General features: G+C 43.4%; 1 protein-coding gene across 3 annotated transcripts in view; it reads right to left on the bottom strand.

Annotated features, from left to right (window-relative positions):
- ITCH (itchy E3 ubiquitin protein ligase) overlaps positions 1-22,424 on the bottom strand; it is a 129,995-nt gene that overhangs the window by 15,036 nt on the left and 92,535 nt on the right. For all 3 annotated transcript variants that reach the window (XM_019539727.1, XM_019539728.1, XM_019539729.1), the window contains 8 exons: positions 21,698-21,782; positions 19,679-19,807; positions 18,957-19,029; positions 17,887-17,958; positions 10,621-10,709; positions 9,417-9,576; positions 6,314-6,447; positions 92-232 (listed from right to left, as the gene is read on the bottom strand). In XM_019539727.1, coding sequence (XP_019395272.1) covers positions 92-232; positions 6,314-6,447; positions 9,417-9,576; positions 10,621-10,709; positions 17,887-17,958; positions 18,957-19,029; positions 19,679-19,807; positions 21,698-21,782 — 883 coding nt within the window. The remainder of the gene's footprint in view (positions 1-91; positions 233-6,313; positions 6,448-9,416; positions 9,577-10,620; positions 10,710-17,886; positions 17,959-18,956; positions 19,030-19,678; positions 19,808-21,697; positions 21,783-22,424) is intronic.

Below are 22,424 nucleotides of genomic sequence, written 5' to 3'. Positions count from 1 at the left end.
GAGAAAGAAACAGATAGAGGTAAAGGAATAATAATAATAATAATAATAATAATAATAATAATAATAATAATGTATCCTCATTTGTTCTTACCTAATATAGTCTTCTTTATTTTCCTCTGTGACCAGAATGTTGCTACCACCTTGTTTCAAATCATGGCTCTTGATTTCACCAAGAATTTCTTTATCAACAGAGAAGTACATTTCCAAGCCACATTCTTCTATATTGTTTTCTCTGGAAGTAAGAAACAAACAATATTTAGTTAAAGAAGTGTACAAAGGATGTGTCAAGTAAATGAGATTTCCATCCACAGCCTTAAGAAAATGTGCTTGGAGCTTATGTATTAAATTAAGAAAAGATTACTTACCTGTCTAATAATCGTGTTTCTTTAAGAGGTACTGTCCTTGTATCTACTGCACTGTTAGTACACTGTTAGCAGCCCTTTATCACTACTGAAAGTGAAAAAAGAAGATCCTAGTATGTGTGATCTCTTCCAAATGATCTTAATGACAGTCTCAAAGATGGGCTCCATTTCTGAAGCTTCAGTGAGTTTTTTGAGTCTGCTGGAGATCAATTGAGACTGCTGGAGCGTTCCAATTAGAATGCTCCAATGTGCCTCACTATCTAATGTATTCAGCATCCCGCATTTCAAAATGACAGCAGGGGCATTTTAACTAAAACTTATCAAACAAATTTTAGTTAAACCGCACCTGTAGCCATTTTGAAATGTGGGACACTGAATACAAGTGACGCTGTGGCATTTTAGTTAGGGCAGCTGTCTGGGAGCTGCTTTAATTAAAATGATCCTGTCTCCACCCCCACCCTGGAGCATGTGTATAGACACCCTAAACTCCAGATTAGAGGCTTGTTATAGAATTTCTGAGAATACCTCATCTGTTTTCTTATTCAAAATATTGCAGTCTTCAAAAAACAAGTCATAATGGAGTGGAGTTTTGAAGAACCAAACATCTTTACAGTGACTGCCATTTACTTATGTGCTATATATAAGCACTGCATTGAGAGCCACCTTCAGCAATGTTTTTGCTATCAGATGGCTTTGCCTAGATTCCTATGGCAATCTGGCAATGAACTTGAGCAGAACTCCTATTAATAAGTCATATTTGGCCAGTTCAGTTTGGTAGACTCAGATATTCATAGGCAGACTGGAGCTGAAAAGATTTACTGCCAAACACGTGGACATGTCAAGAGCAGCAAGATCCACACACAGCATAAGGAGACAAGATCTTTCACTGATTGCTCCTACTACTCAAGAATGCGTTCAGTTGTAAATCAGGTTTTTTTTCATAACTTTCCTGAGTACAACTAGCCTTATTTATTGAAAGGACAAGGAAACCTGACATCCTGGACAACAGACCATGTAAGATATTGAGAAGTCTGTGTGCTGTATCTTGGACTACTTCAACTGGAACGGTTGAAGTCAAAACTGCCCTCCCTCATTAGATCTCGAAAGGAAGGCTTTGTAGTTGTCAAGTGTAGCTTATGACGACTTAGGAACTATATTTAAAAAAAATATGTGCAAGAAGACATCATTCAGTTACTTCTGGCTTCTCTTATATAGACATGCGTGAGTCACAGGCTTCAACCTGTTGTAGAGGAGAAACATCTTTTCTTGATGCTTCAGGAGACAGAGACTGTGGTCTTCACTGAGTAGCTGGATACCATTCTCCTAAGATGGAGAATTCCCCAAAGGCCCCAGAGATAGTGATGAGATGTAGATGGTGGCATAGGAGATTAGTACCCAGGGTCTGAGTCTGTATATGAATTCTTATGTCCCTGATAGTGGTGAAAGTCTGATCTGGAGTCCTGCCTTGTATAAGACGGTCTATATAAGGACCTTCCAGGAAAAGGCTCCTTCCTCTTTTCTAATCCTAATGAGGTAAAAGAATAGCTCTCAAAAACAATGCGTCCCCCCGCCAAATCATCAGCCCCCACCCTTCCCCCAAAATAGAAAGAAAACAACAAAACAAAAACCCCCCATCAATAGAGGAACTGTTCTTATAGAAAAGCTAGAAACTTATATAGGATGTGATTCTGTTTTTCTGGCAAAATAGACTATAACAAGGTTGTTACTGAACTCTGCCCTGCACGCAGTAACTTTGTGCAACTTAATATTAATCAATGTTAAAACCAAGGCTGAAAGTAGCCAAGAAACTGTTACTGTAAACTGAGCTTTCACTGAAGTTAGGATCAGAGCCATAACTGCTATAGACATGGATACTACTGCAACAGTTAATAGGTTTGTCAGTACTGTGGTAATATGTAGGGCTGTTTGAAATTTCAGTCCCTGAAGCCATTTAGTAGAGATTCGGTTAAATTTGGTGGCTGAATTTCTGAATCCGAACAGAATCAGGTGACCCTTTAATCTCTCTGAATCAAACTGGAACCCTCTGAATCAATTCAGAAAGATTTGGTGATTCGGAAATAGACACAGTTTTAAATGTTTTTTTCTACACACCACGTGGTACCTTGAGGTTTGTGCACACTGAAATGGGCCATATTCGATTCAGATTTGGCCTGAATCAGGGACAGTGATTCAATTCATCAATTCACATCACTGTCCCCGATTTGATTCGGCTGAATCTAAAGATTCAATGCGGATTCAGATTATCAACGATTCGGCCACAGACATAGTTTTAAATGTTTTTTTGACATATCTCATGCACTTCTGGATCTGCTGGGGGGCCCCACTGCACCCCTCCTGGCTCGGACTGGTGCCTCCTGGGCCTGGGGGGGCCCCCCGAGGTCCCCCCGTGGTCAATCACCGAACCGGGCCCCCACTCCGCATACTCCCCGGAAGACCTAGCAATGGGCTGAAAGTACTTCCAATCCACTGCGCTCCTGTGGGATGCTCCATCTGCCCCAACATTGCAGTGTTCAAGAGCCATGCCTGGTATCTTGAGGTATGCAGAAAACACTTTTAAAGCTGTGTCCTTAAAGCTGTCTATGGCCAAATCACCGATTCTCTGAATCAGCATTGAGTCTTCAGATTTGGATTCAGCCGAATCAAACTGGGGACAGTGATCTGAATCAACTAATCGAATCACTGTCCCCGATTCGGCCTTAATTTGAATCAAATACGGCCCATTTCGCACACCCCTAGCAATATGCCTACAACCTGCTTGAGTTACTTTGGAAGGCTTCAAGGCTTTATTAGCCTCTTGACAGTGGGCTTGGAAAAGGAATTCTGTGTCTTCTCCTTGCAATTTTATGTGTTTTTGTTTTCAATGGATTTGCTCAAATCAGGTTTGATGACAGTCAACATTCTGTAGGAAAAGGAGCAGCAAGCATGCTTCTGGAAGATTTCATTTCTTCCTTCTACCCTGGGCAAACCTGGGTGAGGAACATGCAAATTCTGAGAAAAAACATCTTGAGATGGTGTTTTTAGGCGTAATGTGAAACAAATGAAACAAATCTTCAAATGGCATGTCTATCAGTCACGTGCCCCTTTCCAAGGCAAACTGAGTATCTTGTGTGGCTTCATTTAATGACATAATTGCCTCACTTGGTGGACAATTATCAAAAAGCAGAAACTTGTGATTAATCATAACTGCATCAGTAGTGAATACTTCAAAGGAAAGATAAAATAGAGTTTCTTAATGGATTAAAAGCAGCAAAGTCTAATCTTTTTACTAGCTGTCCCTTTCTATTTATAGAGCAATAGAAGGTTATTGGGTGCACTGTGCATACAATAAATTATGTAACTAAGGTTATGCAAAAAGCTTTGACTCAGTCATGACCAGTGAAAGGAACTATATGGTAATTAAGACAACCCTGTGCTTTTTATGCCACTGAAGGAGATGAACCAATATACCAAATGGAAATATTTATTTAGATAGATGGGTGTGTGTGTTTGTGTAAATAAAATCACAAACTAGAAAGACTGCTGATTGCACATTTTCCCCAGGAAAGCATTTGTCTGACATGGCATGGAAACATTTCAGCAGTGTAATGTATACACAGGCCACACTATGACTAGTCAGATGACCCTGTGGAACACCTGCTGTCTGGGTTAGAGAGACCAGTTTTTGTAATTTTCATCTTTACATCTCTCAGGACCTTACCTAAGCTCCAGTTTCACAGAATCTCTTCTCAGACATTAAACAACTATTTAAGTTTCCATCAATTAATCTTGATACTGTATTTGGCATTTTTACAATGAGCTTTAGGCATAGAAATTCTTCCCCTCTGACCCAATCAATCAGTTTCTCACTAACTGTTAAATACAACTCAAGTCTTACCAGTACTCTAAACAGAATTTTCAAGGTTGACCTTTTTGAATATGCAATTATTGCTCACTTTCCCTCTTTTTAAGTCAACCCATCCTAACATTTTTTGTTAAGCCTTTAAGGTGTTTGAAAATTATGTTCTTAAAATAAGTTTATATAAGAGCATCTAGTACTCCACAAATGAAGGTTAATAAAAATTGCCATTTAATTTTTGCCTCCAATCACATCCACAGGATCCATCTTTTTCTTGCAATCCTATTATTAAAAAGCGGCAATAAATGTTACTAGCTGTCGAAGTCAAATTGATCTTTCCATTTACAATTTATTTCCATTTTTTTTTTGGCAGAAGTTGAAAGGCTCTAATCTTCCCAAAATTTTAAATGCTGTAATGCTACATTTTAACTAGGGGTAAAATTTAACCTCTAAATTTGCTTTTTAAAAAAACCAGCATTCTAATGTTATGATGTTTTCTTGTTTTACACTCATTTCTAAAGCAGCTTTGGTTTAGAAGCTCCAGATTTATCTCCCTAGATACCGAGAAAGGTCTTTTAATGGGGAAAGTAGACATGGGTGTGCAGAAGCAATAGTAGAATGACAAGATATATATGGGAGATGAAAAATACGAATGCTTTTGAGGTCGTTAAAGGGGATGCAGTGAACTACAGAAATCTTAGACTGAAAAAGGTAACTATTCAGAGCAGTGCTAAGCATTCAAGTGATTTAATGCTTTAGAAATAAAACTGATATTTTGGTCAAAAAGCAGGAATCAGGAGGGAAAATCAAGGTAATACAAGTGAGGCTGATTGATGAAGAATTATCAGAGAGTGAGGAATAGATTAAAATGCGTGGGCAAGCAATCTTCCTTTGGCTCCAAAGGCGTATGTTGAAACTTGGTTCTGGATCTGTACTGAAGGCCAACCCAAATCAAACCTGTTTGTTCAGACTAGGGAGTGAGAAGTTGCCAGCCATAAACAGTAACTACTTCACTGCCTAGAGAAGTAGTGTACCCTAATCACACTTACCCATGGGTCATCTAAGCTTAGGATTGGCTACTGAATAGACTAGATCTATTAATTTAGTTCAATGTTTTGAAGTGCAGGAAGGTAAGGGAGGAAGAAAAAAATGCATTATTGTTTTTGTAAAGAAACTAACATTGAATTTGAATTTAACAGATTCCACTGAAACACCTTTCAGATTTACAGAAAACACATACAGATTAATGGTGCATGTTTAAAAAAAAAAAAAATCAAATTATATAAGAACGTTCATCATTTCCATTCAACAATATATATGATTATGATTAATTTATTACAAGTTTCCTTTGTTTTATGCGGGTTCAGTATATGCAAATTCGCTCTTATGTGATGACCCTTTTTATACCAAAAATTTGTTAAATGCGAGGTAAATTCATTCTTATGTGATTGGTGTGATGGAAGCTGCTGCGCCGCACTCCCTGCCCACCCAGTGGTGGGACACACATGGCGTTGCACAGCTCTCAGGGCTGCTGGGCTCAAACTGCAGTGTACAGTGCCAGCCATCTCTGCCCCACACATAGATTGTTGGGCATGTGCCCCCCAGGCCTCCGCTTGTCCCACCACTTGGTTCAGTACCAAAATTGTCTTGTAAAAGTGGTAGAAATGGGTCTGGGGGTTAGCACAGTCAAGATCTTGGAACGTATCCCTGTTTGTTACATTGTAAAGTGGGTTACCTTTATGCAAATTTGAGTTCCATGCTGTTTTCCAGAAATGTATGAACAGCATAAAGTGAGGAAAGCCTGTATATTTAATTAGATTAATTAGAAGAAAAGTAGAACCAGAACACTAGTTTCTGAGCATAATGTTCAATGAACTATAAAGGACAACAAACTTTACTATTAACCAAATTACTCTATATATATTCTGAAACTGTAATAAAACAACAGTATAGTCAACAGTAGAGTACAGCTCATAATTATATTGTTCAGCATCAAACTGCAATAAAATGTGCTAAAACTGTTAGCATAAAAATAAATAAAACTTAATCTAAATATATTTGATTTCAGGAATGAAAAAAAAAATTAGAAACTCACTTTACCCAGATGAGGGAATTGTAAAACTCTGGATCAACAGATTCCAAATCCTTGAGTCCCACTGGCTTGTTGAGAATACGCTTGTAGAATGGCAGAGAGAATCCTGTATCAATGAATTTCCCATGAAACAAAGCCTGGAGAATATGAAAACAGAATGAAGGATTAACCCAAAGAAAGTTTGGTAACCTGGTATGACTACGATATTCCAGTATAGGGCATCAAATGAACCTTGGAGTCCAAAAGTATTATAATAGGTCTAGAGGCAAGAACTTGCGAGTGACATCTTCTATTGCAGGGGTCAGCAACCCTCGGCATGCGTGTCAAGCATGGCACGTGAGGCCATTTTCCTCGGCATGCACTGGGGTCAGGGAGGCAGCAGCTGTTGGCAGCCTCCCAGCTGCAGCCGGCCCCAGCTCTCGGTAGCTCAGGGGTGGGCAAAATACGGCCTGTGGGCCACATCCGGCCCACAAGGCCATTTTATCCGGCCTGCGGGGCCCAGAAGAAATTTAGAAAATTAATATTTATCTGTCTTTGGTTTCTGTCAAAAATGACAGGAACCAGAGGCAGTAGGACTTAGGGGAAGCCCCGGCAGGCTCCAACAGCAGGGCCTGCCCCGCCCCACCAGCCAGAAGCCCCAGCAAAGACCATGTGGCTACGTCAGGGTGGAAACTAGATAAGGGGAGGGAGGGTGGGGCAGGACCCGGGGCAGGGAAGGAGCCCAGGGAAAAGTGGCCCCTCCCCTGCCCCTCCCCTGCCACTCGCAGCCTGCACAGAGCTGTCCTGAGCAGGCACACACAGCCCTACACAGGCTGCAAGTGGCTGCAGTGCAGGGCAGGGGAGGAGCCACTTTTCCCACACAGCACCAGCTTGTAACCTACCCCTGCAGCCAGCCTGGGCCCCGCGCTGGCTCCAGACTCTCCTGTTGGGGCTGCGCATGGTGGCAGCAGCTGCAGTCCCCTCACTTGCCACGCTGGGCAGCGTTTACTGCTGCTGCTACCCTCCTGGACCTTGTGTACTGGGCAGCACAGAGGAGGCAGTGGCAAACACTGCCCAGTACAGCAAGCAGGGAGGGCCCACAGCTGCTTGTGCCACAGAACAGTCCCGAGACGTAAGCCCGGAGCCGGTGTGGGAGCGGATTACAAGCTGGTACTGAGCACAGGGCAAAGCAGCCCCTCGCCCGCCCCATGGCTGGCATCCCACGCTGCAGCTACTCGCAGCCCGTGAGTAGCTACAGTATGAGGAGCCGGCCACGGGGTAGGGGAGGGGCTGCTTTTCCCCATGATCAGCACCAGCTCTTTCCCTGCTGGGGAGCAGGGAGTCTGGGCTGCACATTGTCCCCAGCCTGTACCGAAGGGCTGGGGGGGGGAGGGAGGGGGTACGGGGGCAGTGGGAGTGAGCTGGTATATGGGGCCCACACCACTGTTCCGGGGCCAGCGCCGGCGGGACCCAGAGCAGGGCAGTAGGAGTACAGGGTCCTGGCTGGCAGGGATTCTACGAAGCCTGGCCAGCTCCCCCCTCTCCCTGCTGGTGCAGCCCAGTCCCATTCCACAGACCCCTGCCAGTCTGCCCGGTGCTGGCCCTGAGACATTGGTCCCAAAACATTGGGACACTGGTCCCAAGATGGTGACCAGGGGGCGGGGCACCTGTCAAGGGGTAGAGGTACCCATGCAGCCCTCAACAGCTTGCCAAAACTGGGTAAGCAGCCTTCTGCCCAAAATAACTGCCCACCCCTTGGGTAGTTGCTGCCAGCTGGGAGGCCGGGCTGCTCCCAGCAGGCAGCTGGGACACCGCAAGCCCTGCTGGGAGCAGCCCGGGCTCTGTGGCTATCAGCAGCTACCCAGAGCCAGGGCCGGCTGCAGCTGAGATGCTACAAATAGCTGCTGCCTCCCAGCCCCAGCCCCAATGGGCGCAGTGCTGGCACCTGCTGCTTTCCTGGAGCCCGGGACCAGGACTAGGGCAGGAGGGGAGCAGCTGTTTGTAGCCTCCCGGCTGCAGCCAGCCCTGGCTCTGGGCAGCTGCTGACAGCCACAGAGCCCGGGCTGCTCCCACAGAATCCCTGCTGCAAGCAGCCCAGGCTCTGTGGCTGTCAGCAGCTATGCAGAACCTGGGCCAGCTGCAAACATCTGCTGCATCTCCATTCTGGGCCCAGCCCCAGCAGCCTCCCAGACCTGGACCCTGGCTCTGGGGAGGCAGCACATACCGCCAGTGCTCCCTGCTGTGCTGCCCTCGCTGCTTCTGCAAAGCAGTGTTGGAATCCAGTGCAGCAGGGCACAGAAAGCTACCTACTCCCAGCTCCCCACTGCAGGTGGGGGCAGCAGTGAGGGGCACAAGCCTGTGCTGCTGCCCATGCTACTCCTCTGCACAGGGGAAGTGTGGCAGGGCAGTGGGGAGCTTGGAACAGGCAGCTTTCTGTGCCCCCTGCTGTGCCTTGCCACACTGGGTTCCAGTGCTGCTTTGCAGAAGCAGTGAGGGCAGCACAGCGGGGAGCATTGCCAGTGTGTGCTGCCTCCCCAGAGCCTGGGGCCAGGTCTGGGAGGCAGCTGGGGCCATGGCAGAGAGGCAGCTGGCCCAGGTTCTGGGTAGCTGCTGACAGCCAGAGCCCAGGCTGGGGAGCAGGGGCAGCAGGGCATCCTGACATGTACCCCTTGCCCTCATTTTGTTTTTCTGGCATGCCAGCACTCCAGCATCTTCCAAGGTAGGCACTGTGGGGTTTTTTGGCACTCCGGACAAAAAATGTTGCCTACCCCTGTTCTATTGGATCAATGGCATGGCTGTGATAAAATTAGACAAGAATGCCTTGCATTTGAAAACCTGTCTAACTATCTCAACCATGCAGCTGGTCCATTAAAAGATATCACTCACAAGAATCCTTGCCTTTTGCATAATTTCTAGACCATAATTCTAACTCTACCACAAAATATCTAATACTACCATAATTATTATTGGTACATACATTGCCTGAATATATTAGTTGTTATATACAGACCACCTCATAACAGAATACTAAATAGTTTGTTCATGATTGGAAATAAATTTTGTTTTAAAATAATCATGGAAAAATTAGGATATTGTGGATGTGCATTGTTCTACTGTCTGAACTTACCATGGCAATAAATCTGCCAATAAAACGGAAGTATTTCAGATGGTCTGGATTTATGTAAGAAGCTGGGTTTATCTGTAAACAGTAGTTATCCTTGCCTGCATATTCAAACAGGCAATACATTGGGTTCAACACTTCATGAGACAACAGGAAGAACCATTCCCTGAAACCACACAAAAACAAACAAATCCAAATACATAAATAAAAGAGTGAGACATTATAAACTGTTCTTACTAGTACACACACTAAAGATTATTTTAGGAACTGTAAGCAGTTAAAACTGGTCTCCCTAGAAAAAGTTTAGGATACCTTATACATACTAGAATTGGGTATTCAAATTTGTCCATGGATATAGTACTATTGGTTCTAAAAAACAGTGCGTTTCTGATTAACAAACCAACAGCTACTAAGATGAAGACATCCCTGACTTAAACTTCAGATGTGTTTTATTTAAAAATTATTGCAATCACTTATGGAACAAGTATTCATACTCTGCCTCTATTCTTTTTAGAGACACTGGTTCAAGGATTCATCTTTTAACTTTAGGATCACAGCTAAATTTTAATTTGCAAATATATATCAAACATATATTTGATACTAATGGATAAAGCCTTAATTTGTTTATTGTTAAGCTTAAAAAAATGAACTGCTTCAAATATACTGATATCTTTTTGTCCTATAAACATTTTCATAATTTTATGATTTTGCAACAATAACTAAGGTTAATTTATAAGATTGTATCTAGAAAAAAAATGTTAAAACCAGACTGGCAGAGTGGTGCATACTGCTGCTTTGATTTACTTTGCCATATCCACATATATCCAGAGTTTCCCTTCCTGTCCACATTAATCTCTTTGGACTTGTAACAGTCTTGTTGGGTGAATTTTATGACCTCTACAAGTAAATGCATGCTTATTTATTATTTCAATTAACCTCTGCTGTTAATTTGATCTGATGTATTATTGCAAAGTTGGGCAAATCTTGAACCTCTTGCTCTTAGTTTTCAGGTGCTTTCGGCTTAAGACATATTCACACAGTGGGATAAAACTGGTTTGTATGGTTTTATGAAAGGGGAAAATTATTCTGATTTTTTTTTAAGGCAGCCCTCATATCTCCTTGTGAAAGTTATTCGCACCAAATATTGGCATAAAATTTAAATTATTCATATTTTTATTTTTAAAAATACAAAACAATAGTGATATGTTACCTTGCAACACCTCCATAGTCTAAACCTTCTTCTCCAGGGAAAATTACCCACAAACGTCGTCGCAGATCCTGAGGGCTGAAGCTCATTATCTTAGTCAAAGCAAAACAACAAAAAGATTTATGCCAAGAACAGTTATGAAAAATAAAAACAACTGTTCAGGACACACTGTTATTTGATATCAAACCTGATAGGGCCTGGACCTGAAATTCTCAATAACCATGAAACTGAGCTCAGAGGTTTGCAAAAAGTAGCCACTCAGGAAATGCTCATGAAATTTGACCTAGTCTTGAACACATTTTCAACTAGCAGACTAAAAGATAAAAGGTGTAACAGTAAGTGCAACAAAATGAAATAAAGATTATTAAACGGAACACACTTGACCTTGTTCAGCAGCTTGTCCTCAAAAAGGCAAGACTGTATTCCAACTCAGTGGCTAATCCACAGAGAAAACACAGGATGATTACACCCTGCCCCACCGCAAGATGTCATGCTGACAGGATACTAGCTAGAAGATATGGATTATGATAGGAAGTTCATAGGGGTATGTCAGAATAATTCTATAGTAATTATTATTCTATAAATCTGTTAATTTTTCACATCTTTTCCTTTTACAGTATTTTCTCAGACCATATATTTATAAGATAAAAACTAGCTTGCACTCGTGCAGTATTTTTCTTATACCAAGAAGAAACCTGAATGTTAAAGCGATTTTCCCTAGTGCTGCTTTTGGCACAGCATATTTGTGAAAATACTGACTAGGTCAGAGATCATTTTCTAGTTTACTGAAAAACCCTACAAGTGGTGATTTTATATAAAACTTTGACTCAGCAAAGATGACTGTTTTTTCTTTCCCCGTAGACCATATTTTTGAATGATCCTATGATCCATATTTCAAAATCTTTCCTAGTTGTCTGCAGTGGCTACAATAGATTCTACATTTATAAGAAACACAATTGTTTTTATAAATTCTGAACCAACCAGCATGAAAGGAAATATTTTTGCTCATATTTTTGTTATATTTCATTTAGATGTATTTTAAAACTCAGTTACAAATAAAGCAATAAAGCTTGCTTCGGGAGTCTGGAGTGACATCTGGATGACATGGTTGGCTCAATACTCCTGGTGTTTGCTTGTAGGAGAATGCTAACATTGGTGGATCTGTCTTCCCACTGGATTTGGATAATCTTCTGCAGGCAGTGTTTATGTTACTTCTCCAACAACTTTAAATGTCTCCTGTACACTGTCCATGTCTCCATTCTGTAGAGCAAGGTAGGGATCACAACTGCTTGATAAACCATGAGCATGGTTTCAGATCTGATGTTGCAATCTTCAAACACCTGTTTCTTCAAGCATCCAAAGGCTGCACTTGCACATTTGAGGTGATGTTGGATTCCTTCATCCATGTCAGCCTTTTGCTAGAGATGGTTTCTGAGGTACAGGAAATTCTTAATGTTCTCTAGAGTCTCACTGTGGTTCTGGATTACTGGAGCTAGGGACTGCTCATTAGGAGCTGGCCTTAGTCTTCTGAATGTTAAGCATCAGTCCTATTTTCTTGTATGCTTTGGTAACAACACTGATGATTGCCTGAAGGTCTGCTTTCAAGTAAGCACAAGCTACAGCATCATCAGTATACTGGAGCTCAATGATTCAGGTCAGGGTGGTCTTGGTTTTGGCTTAGAGTTGGCTGACATTAAACAGTTTGCCATCCATTTAGTAGTTTATTTTCATTCCAGCCGGAACCTTGTTGGTGGTCAGATGTAGCACTGTGGCAAAGAATACTGAGAAGAGTGCTGGAGAGATGATGCAGCCTTGCTTAATCTCAAAAGGAACTGTGATAGATTCATTACTGAGAACCACCACTCATATCCTCATGGAGCAGGCAGAAATGGCAACAAATTTCAGTGGGTACCCATACTTCAGAAGGCTACTGCTCGGTTGACAGACGCTAAAGCTTTTGTGAGATCAAAGAAGGCCATGTACAGAGGTGTATGTTGTTCCCGGCAATTTGCCTGTAGCTGGTGAACTATGAAAATCATGTCATTTGTGCCTCTGGATGCCCTAAAACCCACACTGAGATTCTGGGAGGAGCACTTTAGCAAGTGAAAGGAGATAGTTCATGAGGGTTCTTCCAATGGTCTTTCCTATGGTGCACAGCAAGGGGATCCCCCTCCGTAGTTTCCAGTCAGACTTGTGTCCTTTCTTGAAGATTGTCACAATCATGGCATCCCTCAGGTCATCTAGAATTTCCTCATCATTCCAGACCCTTAAGATGAGGGCATGAAACTGTGATGTGAGCTCCTCTCCTCCCTGCTTAAAGATTTCTGCATGGTTTCCTTCTGCTCCAGATGCCTTGTAATTCTTCATTTGCTTGATGGCTTTCCTCACTTAATTGGAGAGATTTCGAGTTGATCTGCCTGCAGGTTATGGGATGGAGTTGGGAACACGCTTGGCAACAGCAGAATCTCATAGAATCATAGAAGTCGGGTCGGAAGGGACCTTGTAGATCTTCAAGTCCGACCCCCCGCCTGGGCGGGAGAAAAAACAAAACAAAACCAAAACAACCCCCAAAAACCAAAAACTGGACTCAAATGACTCCAGCCAGGTAGGCATCAAGCCTCTTCTTAAAGATCCCCAGGGTAGAAGCCAGGACCACTTCCCTTGGAAGTTGGTTCCAGCTCCTAGCCGCCCTGACTGTGAAGTAGTTCTTGTGGATGTCTAATCTAAATCTACTCTCCAATAATTTGTGTCCATTGTTCCTTGTCATGCCAGGGGGCGCTAGGGGAAACAGTGTCTTCCCTAAACCCTTCTGGTCCCCCCTAGTGAGTTTATAGACAGTCACAAGGTCCCCCCTCAGTCTTCTCTTGTGAAGGCTGAACAGGTTTAGGTCCCGCAGTCTTTCATTGTAGGGTCCGCCCTGTAGTCCCCGGATCATGTGGGTGGCCCTCCTCTGGACACTTTCAATGTTGTCCACATCCCTCCTGAAATGGGGTGCACAGAACTGGACGCAGTACTCCAGCTGTGGCCTGACCAGCATCGCACAGAGGGGGAGGATCACCTCCCTGGCTCTACTTGAGATGCACCTGTGGATGCACGACAAGGTCCGGTTAGCCCTGCCAACCGTGACCTCACATTGTTGGCCCATGTTCATCATAGAGCCAGTAATGACTCCAAGATCCCTTTCTGCCTCCGTGCTCTCAAAAAGGGAGTTTCCCATTCTATAAGTGTGCTGCTGGTTTGCCAGATCCACTTTCCTCCCTTTCTTGAAGATAAGCATGACATTGGCCTTCTTCCAATCTTCGGGCACTTCACCAGAGAGTCAGGAGTTCTCAAAGATCTGTGCCAGGGGCTGAGCTATGAAGGTAGCCAGCTCCTTCAGTACCCTTAGGTGTAAACTGTCAGGGCCGGCTGACTTGAAGGTATCCAGCCTCTCAAGGTGTTCCCTCATTAGGTCAGCTTTGATGGAGTGTAAGGAATCTCCCTCACCCGGGCATCCATGACCCACAGTGGGCAGGGGTGTCCCATGCGACTGGTGAAAAACTGATGCAAAGTACCCACTTAGCAAGTTTGCTTTTTCATGGGGGTTGGTTGTCAGTTGTCTCATCTGGTTCAGCAGGGGTCCAATATTGCCCTTGATTTTCCTCCGGCTCCCCACATATCTAAAAAAGGACTTCTTATTGTCCTTGATATTTATAGCTAGCTGGAGTTTCATCGTAGCCTTCGCTTTCATGGTTTGCTCTCTGCAGGTCTGGACCAGAGCAGAGTATTCCTCCTTGGTGGTGGTTCCAGTCCTCCATCCTTTGTAGGTCTTCCTTTTAAGATGCAGGAGGTCCGCTAGTTCCCTGGATACCCAAGGGTGGTGCTGTGCCCTTCTGCTGCCTTTCCTTCGAGATGAGATAGACTGCTTGCACATCCAGGATTGCTCCCTTGAGGAGCAACCACTCGTCCTGAACTCCTCTCCCCTTTGGGTTGTGGCCCTTTAGGGCCTCACTGACAAGCCTTCTTAGCTTGTCAAAGTCAGCTTTCCTGAAGTCGAGGACTTCTGTATTACTGACTGACTTGCCAGCTTTACGGCAGATGGTGAAGGTGATCAGCTCGTGGTCACTGTCACCTAGCTTCCCTTCGATCATTAGGTCACTGATTAGGTCATCCCCGGTTGCCAGTACCAGGTCGAGCAGCGCTTTACCTCTTGTTGGCCTGTAGACTTCCTGCTTCAGATAGGGGTCATCTATGCACGAAAGAAAGGTTTGCAACCACTCGGATTTGGCTGAGTGGTCCTCCCAGATGTCTAGGTAGTTAAAGTCTCCCATGACAACCATACACTGGGGAGCGTGTGGTCTCAGCCAATTCCCTGGCAAACTCCTGGTCAAGGTCTTGACCCTGGGTAAGGGGTCTGTAGTAGACTCCCACACTCTGGTATCCCCTGTGCCATGTTCCCCATGGATATTAACCCAGAGGGTCTCAAGTCTTCTGCCATCATAAAATTGATTTTATCTGGTTTGCCAGCAGGTGGCAATCCTGCAGAGCAAGCTCTGGGTGAGGTGTGCTCAGGCCCTGGCCTCTGCTGGCAGGCAGTGGCTTTGGCCTTGGCTGGCACCGCAGGGAATGCTGGGTGGAAGCAGCCTGGCCCATCTGGCCACCTGGGAGATGCAGTCTGGCCTGCCCAGGGCCTGTAGGGGTGGACTCCATCTCCCAGGCGTTGTGGAGGATGCTAGGCAGAAGCAGCTCCATCTGCCTGCCCAGCACTGTGCAGCACTAGCAGAGAGCAGGGTCCACTATACAGTGCCAGGTGGGCAGGCAGGGCTGTTTCAGCCCAGTGTCCCGCACCTGGGAGATGAAGTCCAGCCCTACAGGCCTTGAGCAAGTTGTGTTTGGATCCTGGCCTGTGCTGGTGGGTGCTGCCCAGAGTCTGTGGGGCTAGACTGAATTTTCCAGGTGCCACAGGAGGCACTTGGCAGAAGCAGCTCCGCCTGCCTGCCTGGCATCATATGGCATGCTGTAGGTGATCCACATTCTAACCTGGGTGGCTCTGGCTGCCATGGGGTTCTTGATGAGGCTGTTTCTGTCCAGTATTTTCCACAGCACCAGCAGAGACCAAGTCCAGGAGGGCGGGGGAGCAGATGGGCTTATGCTCCTGCTGCTGCTCTGACATTAGACCTGGCCTGGCTGTGGGAGTGTGCGCAGTCCTTAACAGCACACTAAACTCGTTAAGTGGCCCTCCAGCCCAAACAACTGCCCACTCCTGCTTTTGGATTAGCAAGTACTGGGGATTCCAAGGGAGACAGGCAACATTGTGTTGTCTAAAGAGAGAACTCTCCATTTTGTTGTACTGATTTGTCTAAGAATGGCTCTTTAGTTATGTATTTAGTCAGTGGTGCCCAATCCATCCAGCCCCATGGGCTGGATGACTGGCACAGAGCTGGCTGGATCAGGTCAGTGTTGGCGTCAGTCTGCAGTCAGACTGACCCCAAAGATTGATCTGGCCTATGTAGCTCCCCAGAGGCATAGCAAGGTTGCCCATGACCAGGACAACCTCAATGCATGGGGCAGCATTGGCTGCAACCATGCTAATGGCAGTGGTGCGATGGTGGTTATTTTTGCACCTTGCCCCTCAAAAAAAGACCCCTCATTCAGTTACTGGGGTTTGCCCTTGGTCTAGAAATTTGGCAGCAGGGAAGTGGTGGCAATGTTAATTGCCACCAGAAATGCAGCAATTGATGCTGCCACTGCTCATTCACAACAAGATTTCTGGATCCATGGGAAGCCCCACAGACCAGATGACTGGTTCAGTGGGCTGGCTCCAGCTCACAGGGAGTAGGTCAAGCACCACTGCACTTTTCTGTTCAAGACTTTCACTGAAGTGCATCTTTTGGTAGCACTGTGTATGTTGTCTGGTTAACTATCCTATGTAATTAAACTATCAGAACAAAATCTGACCCTCATTTTGCAAAATCATATCAGGTAGAATGGAATTATAATCAAAGGAAGCATTAACAGGTTTATTAGTTTGAAACATCAGAACCTTCTGGGCCAAGCTTGGACTAGCATGATAGTTAATGCTGAAACTTGCCCAAGTTTCCTCACAATCCTTGGAATTTACTGGAGCATGAACATCTAGTAATCTAGCCAGTAATCTACCTTGTGTCCAGAAGATGAAGATGGCAACCAAGAGTAAACCTGGACTCAAACTTCCTCTAGAAGACATTAATTTCTTGTTTTAGTCAGCTGCAAATATATCTAATTCTTTGACATCCCTACCTGCAAAAGATGCCTTGCAGGATTTAGTTCTTTACAGTCCACTTCTTCACAGATTAACAGCTGAGTTGATCTTTCAGGACATTGTGCAAGCCCCATAAATACACAGCCATTGATGTAATATGGTGTTGAATGTACCACTTCCACAAGCTAACAGCTTCTTTGCAGAGGAAAAATGACCATGCTTTTCCCTGCATAGTGTTAGGGTGACAGTATTTGAATCTTGGGTAGCATTGGATTTGCAGCTGAATAAAAGGCTATCACCTGTGGCCTAGCAAAGCTGCTAACCACAAGGCAGAATGGTATGTTAAAAGTAACCGTGCAAAATGCTTAGGCAAGCATTTCCCTAACAACGTAGTACTGTTGTAAGATATATAGCTCATGATGTAAAAAGAACAGGAGGCAAACCACCAGCTATTGTTAGGAGATAAAGCAGAAGCAAGACCTTGGGGACGGTGAAAAAATCAGCAAGAAACTGCAAGTGACCAAAAGAAGAAGAGGTCAGAGTCTTAGGCATGCACTCATAACAAAAAGACATGTAAATATATGAAATGCATAGGTAATTCCATGCTACTGAAGTAAACAGTAAACAGAGGTGGAGTTTAAAATGGGAAGGACTAAGGGTAGAACAAAGGAGGGACAAAGTTGGGTAAATGTTAATGAGCATAAGCCAAGGTGTATAAGTATGGAAAGAACTAATATTTGTGGCTGCTCCCTGGTTTTTTTGGAGCTCCCCCGAAACCATCTCCACTTTGAATAAAGTTGTTGACGAACAATGTGTGCAGGTGATATGTGATGGCATTGATCTGTTGTCTCCCTAGTTGTTGGGCATCACATGGAGTTGGGGTCTTAGTATTACAAGAACTAATATTTTTGTCTGTATCATTTTACCTTCTTTAACTGGTTATCAAAAAAACTCAAGGCAGCTATTCAATTTCAGCTATAATGTTCAAAATATCTTCTCTGTTCAGCTTCATACAATGAATAAACCAACCTGGCTTAATAATACAATACCTGCTGAAACGAATCCTCAAATAAAGTCTTTCTGCTCACTGTAATCTTTATGTGTTGTGGCATAGCCAGTTGCTGAAATGCACAAATGTTTCAAACATGAAATACACGTTGTTTTAAATCACTGTTTTAAACAACATTCAACAAAGTAACTGGAAATTGTAAAAGGGACACGGTCATCTCACTAGGCTAGAAAAGACAATAAACAGCAGGTTTGGATTTTCAACTTTTTCCTAGGAGCAATTTGTTATTCATGGCTACAGTAAAGCCCACAGGATCTCATATGACAGTTCTGAACTGGTTCCAATGACATAACATATTATTACCTCCTGCAAATCAAGAATTACGTCTCAATAAGAGAAACTCCTTCCCCAAATTTTATTAAAAATTGAGAGTTTTGCACCACATTTATATTACATTTATCTTCCTCATAAAATACAAACCACCAAATAATTGATGCAGTATCTCTGCTAGTTCTCAAAGGCTCTTAACTCATTTTATGCTTTGGGCCTAAGAAGTTTTTGATCATATGCTAAAGACCAAGGTATTTTGTTCTCTTAACACATAGGAGGTTTTGAAAATCAAGAAGGTGCATCAGAATGAGACTATACCATCTTGTCCCATAGTACATGATTGATGTTTCAAAAATAAATCAAAATATATAGATTTTTTTGAAGCTTCTGGACTTTATACTTTATAGGTATGTTATCACAGATAAAATTGCATCTTACTTATCTTAACTTAAATCCACTATATTAGTCTTTGTATACACTTCTCAGAATTAACAGCAGAAAGAAATAAGATAAATTTCCCTTGATCAGTTTTGAAAGCTATTACTTGTACAAAACATCAATGAAAAGTGTACCTTCTTTGTTTTAAAAAACTTTAAAAGCAATACAGAAGTAGTTTAAACTTAATTTTAAAAACTCATGATAGTCTGTATTAATTATACATTTAGACTTTATTAACTTAAATCACTTTAATCCATGTTCTAAGTGCTTTCACTGTCACTATTTGACTGAAGCTTTACTGAATGCATTCTTAACATTTTTAATGTGAAATATTTTCTTTACCTGACACCAAAATCGGAAATATTGGACCTTTGCCTTGAAGTCGCGCACATAGGCTATCTGGGGTCCATTGTCTCTGGAACCAGGAAGAAAAAATAAGCTATGAAAATATTTCTGAAACTCATGATACCACTGCTTGCAAACTCTTACACCTATGCCAGTGCTCAGTAGCCTTTTAAAGCCACAGGCTGGATTGAGTTAGTTTGGGCCAGAGACAGGCAGGCACTGGGACCCAGCCACTCCTGCCAATTTTCCCTACAGTGGCACAGGGACAGAACCCACAGCCAAGGCTTGTCCCCATGGTGGCAGAAGAAAGTGCCTGCTGCCAAAATCCCTTGCTGCTGAATGCCACTGAAACCTTACGACTGCAGGCCATATAAAATGGTTCACAGGGGTTGTCAACCCCTGATCTATTTTGTCATTTCGTTTATCTGGTAGGCAAAGCAAAACCATTTTCTAACAGGAGGTGTTTGCTTGGAAAAAGCCATAGTTTGCTTTTTAAAAGAAAATCTGTGAGTAACTTAAATAAAGTGAGAGAGAGAGAGAGAGAGAGAGAGAATGTTCCTCTTACTGCTTGGCTGGAAGGATTTTAAACTTTCTGACATAAATTTGCAAAACATTTTAAGAGCTATTTATTAAAAACCCAATGTATGTTTTCTTAAAAAAAAAGAAAAGAACCATAAACCCAAAACAAACCAACCATCTAAACAAGCAAAAACACTTACAAAGCAGACTTTCCAGTGCGGGGATCTATGTATGTTGTAGTTCTTCTATTGTGATCCACAAAATATGGAATGCCATCTACTGTAAATCTCATTTCCCAGCCTTCTGGTAAGGGCTTCTCATTTAACTGACTATGGGGCACAAGAAAATACAAGGTAATCAAGTTAATGCATGCTATTAAAATAGCACATGAAAGGACAACAGAAATTAGGAAGAATGCTAGAAAAGTTCTGGAAGTTTCCAAGAGGAATTTTTGTTTGATTTTTATTCTGTCTGGTTTGAATCTTCCGTTCTAAAGCCAGATACCACTATCAGCACTAGTGTAACTGAGGTAAAACTGGGTAGCACACTAGGTGCTGACTTGTGGGGGGGTGAAAAGGGGAAGAGAAAAATAGTCATTGCTACTGCTGGCTGGCCATACCACTGAAGCCAGCACCAGCACCAGCACCAGCACCCAGGAGCTACTCTGCCCCAAGCACTACTGTCATTATCTCTCTGATAATAAGGTCAGAGACTACCTCATCAGTTTTGCAGCTATTTTCTCTCCCCAAATTGAAGAGTTCTGTATGACAGTGAATGAAATTTAGGTTTAAAAAAAAAATCACAATTATTAAACAGAATTTGCTACTACTCATATTATCATCATCCTCAGAAAGGTGAAAGATATAACAAATCAGAGTCCACATTCAAAAGGCAGATTATGCTGAACTTTGTGAAAATGACCAAGAAATGATAGAAGTAACTTAGAAATAGCAAAATAATACTGTTAAGTTTTATACCAATCCTTTATAAATTTAAGATGGCCTCAGATCATGGGCAAGCAATATGTGGCGCACGGGCCAGATCTACCCAGCAGTGGACTCCATATTCCAGCAGCCCCTGCCCTAAGGCTGGGGCTGGTCTCCATGGAGACCCCAGCCACACCTGCACCGACAGTGCAAGGCTGGGGTTGCCATGGAGACCGGCCCCAGCCACACTGGCAGGGTACTGCTGTGGCTGCTCCAGAGCTGCTGGGATCTTGCAGTGGGGGCAACTTCGTCTGGGGCAGGGCAGAGCTACGATCTGCAGCCTCCATGCTCCGGGCAGGGGTGCGCAAGCAGATCGTGACTTTGTCCTGGCTTGGGACCAGGCTATTACCACGGCAAGAAGCTGGGGCAGAGCCTCAATCTGCTGCTTGCATGCCCCTTCCCAGAGACCAGCTCTGCCCTGGCCCTGGACCAAGCTGCCTCCATTGCAAGCTCGGAAGCAGCCCCCTGTCCTGCCAGCACAGCTGTGGCCAGTCTCTGTGGCAATCCCAGCCTTGCCCTATCACAGTGAAGGTGCAGCTGCAGTCTCCACGGAGACTGGCTCCAGCCATGTGGGCAGGGGCTGCTGGGAAATGGCATCTGGCTGCTGGCTGGATCTGCAATTCCTCCCCTCACCTCAGATACTGCATTTTAAATTTGATGTAATAAAAAATACCAGGGTTGTTCATGTCATCTCATTTGAAGTCAAGAGGAAGAACTATTAAAGTAAAAAGTCCTTTTATTAATTCCAACCCCCCCAATAAAGTTCATAATGGCCTCTTATTTTTAAAAGATAGGGATTTTTTTCCATTTCTATCAGTGTTAAACAGTAAAAAGGTGTTGCTGTTAAGCAATGCTCTTGTAATAGTCTGCATGCTTTTTAAGTGAACTTGTCCGAAGAGACTGCAGAGAGCAGTAAGATATAATCCAATCCTTAGTTGCCAGAAATCATAGCCTCACAAGAAAGCAGGGCTGGAAGGTACCTCATGAGGTCATCTACTCCAGCCCCCTGCTCAAGGCAGGATCACCCCCCTAACTAAACCATCCCAAGCCAAGAGTCTGCCTAACCTGATCTTGAAAATTTCAAGGGATGGAGATTCTTGTCTGGGTAGCTTGTTCCAATGCTTACTGATCCTCATAGTCAGAAAATGCTTTCTAGTTCTCAGCCTGGCTAACATAATACTTATAAAAGTATATTAAAGTTTCATGTGAAATTATGTAAATTAAAATTCTTACCCTTGACTTCTGGGATCTTCCCACTGTGTGATACGTGTGTTGTGATTGACAAAATATACCCTGCCATTGTTATCAGTTCTTTTTTCTGAGAAGAAATTAAAATGTGAAATTTTAGTATATGTTTAAATTAACCCGAGGCTAAAAGAATCAATCAGCACAGCTACTGGCAATGTCTACTTTCTTTAGGGTATACAGCTCGTCTAAAACTTAACATAGCTGAATCTTCATCTTTTGGTCTCCAAATCATCAGTCCTTGCCAGTTTTTCCACAAGAGGATTCTAGGATATGCAACCTGGTAGTGGAAGGTACTGGACTGTATCATAACCAACCTTCAACAAGAATATTGAAGGTGTTCATCTGATAGAATCCTTAGAACCTAGTCCCTACTCTGAAGAGTTTCTCTATTTTGTATCCGTAGAACATCCAGCACAAGACGACCCTAATTCTGATAAAGAGCTTTGGACAGAGGCATAACACAAAAAAAGCATCCTAAAAATGACAGAATTTATGGCTATTTCTGCCCCTTTAAGAAATGCTTTTTTTCAGCAGGTACCCAAAGTAAGGTCTTTGACATGTTATATTTTTGTGATATATATGTTGTTTTCATAGTTTCTAGGGTCGGAAGGGACCTGAGCAGATCATCTAGTCCGACCCCCTGCCATGGCAGGAAATAATACTGGGGTCAAACGACCCCAGCAAGATGTGCATCAAACCTCCTCTTAAACAC

This window comes from Crocodylus porosus, unplaced genomic scaffold (genome assembly GCF_001723895.1).
Source record: "Crocodylus porosus isolate Cpor-Errol unplaced genomic scaffold, CroPor_comp1, whole genome shotgun sequence".
NCBI classification, from domain to species: Eukaryota; Metazoa; Chordata; order Crocodylia; family Crocodylidae; genus Crocodylus; species Crocodylus porosus.
Note: the sequence above shows the minus strand (reverse complement) of the source record. Positions and strands in the feature narration are given on the sequence as shown.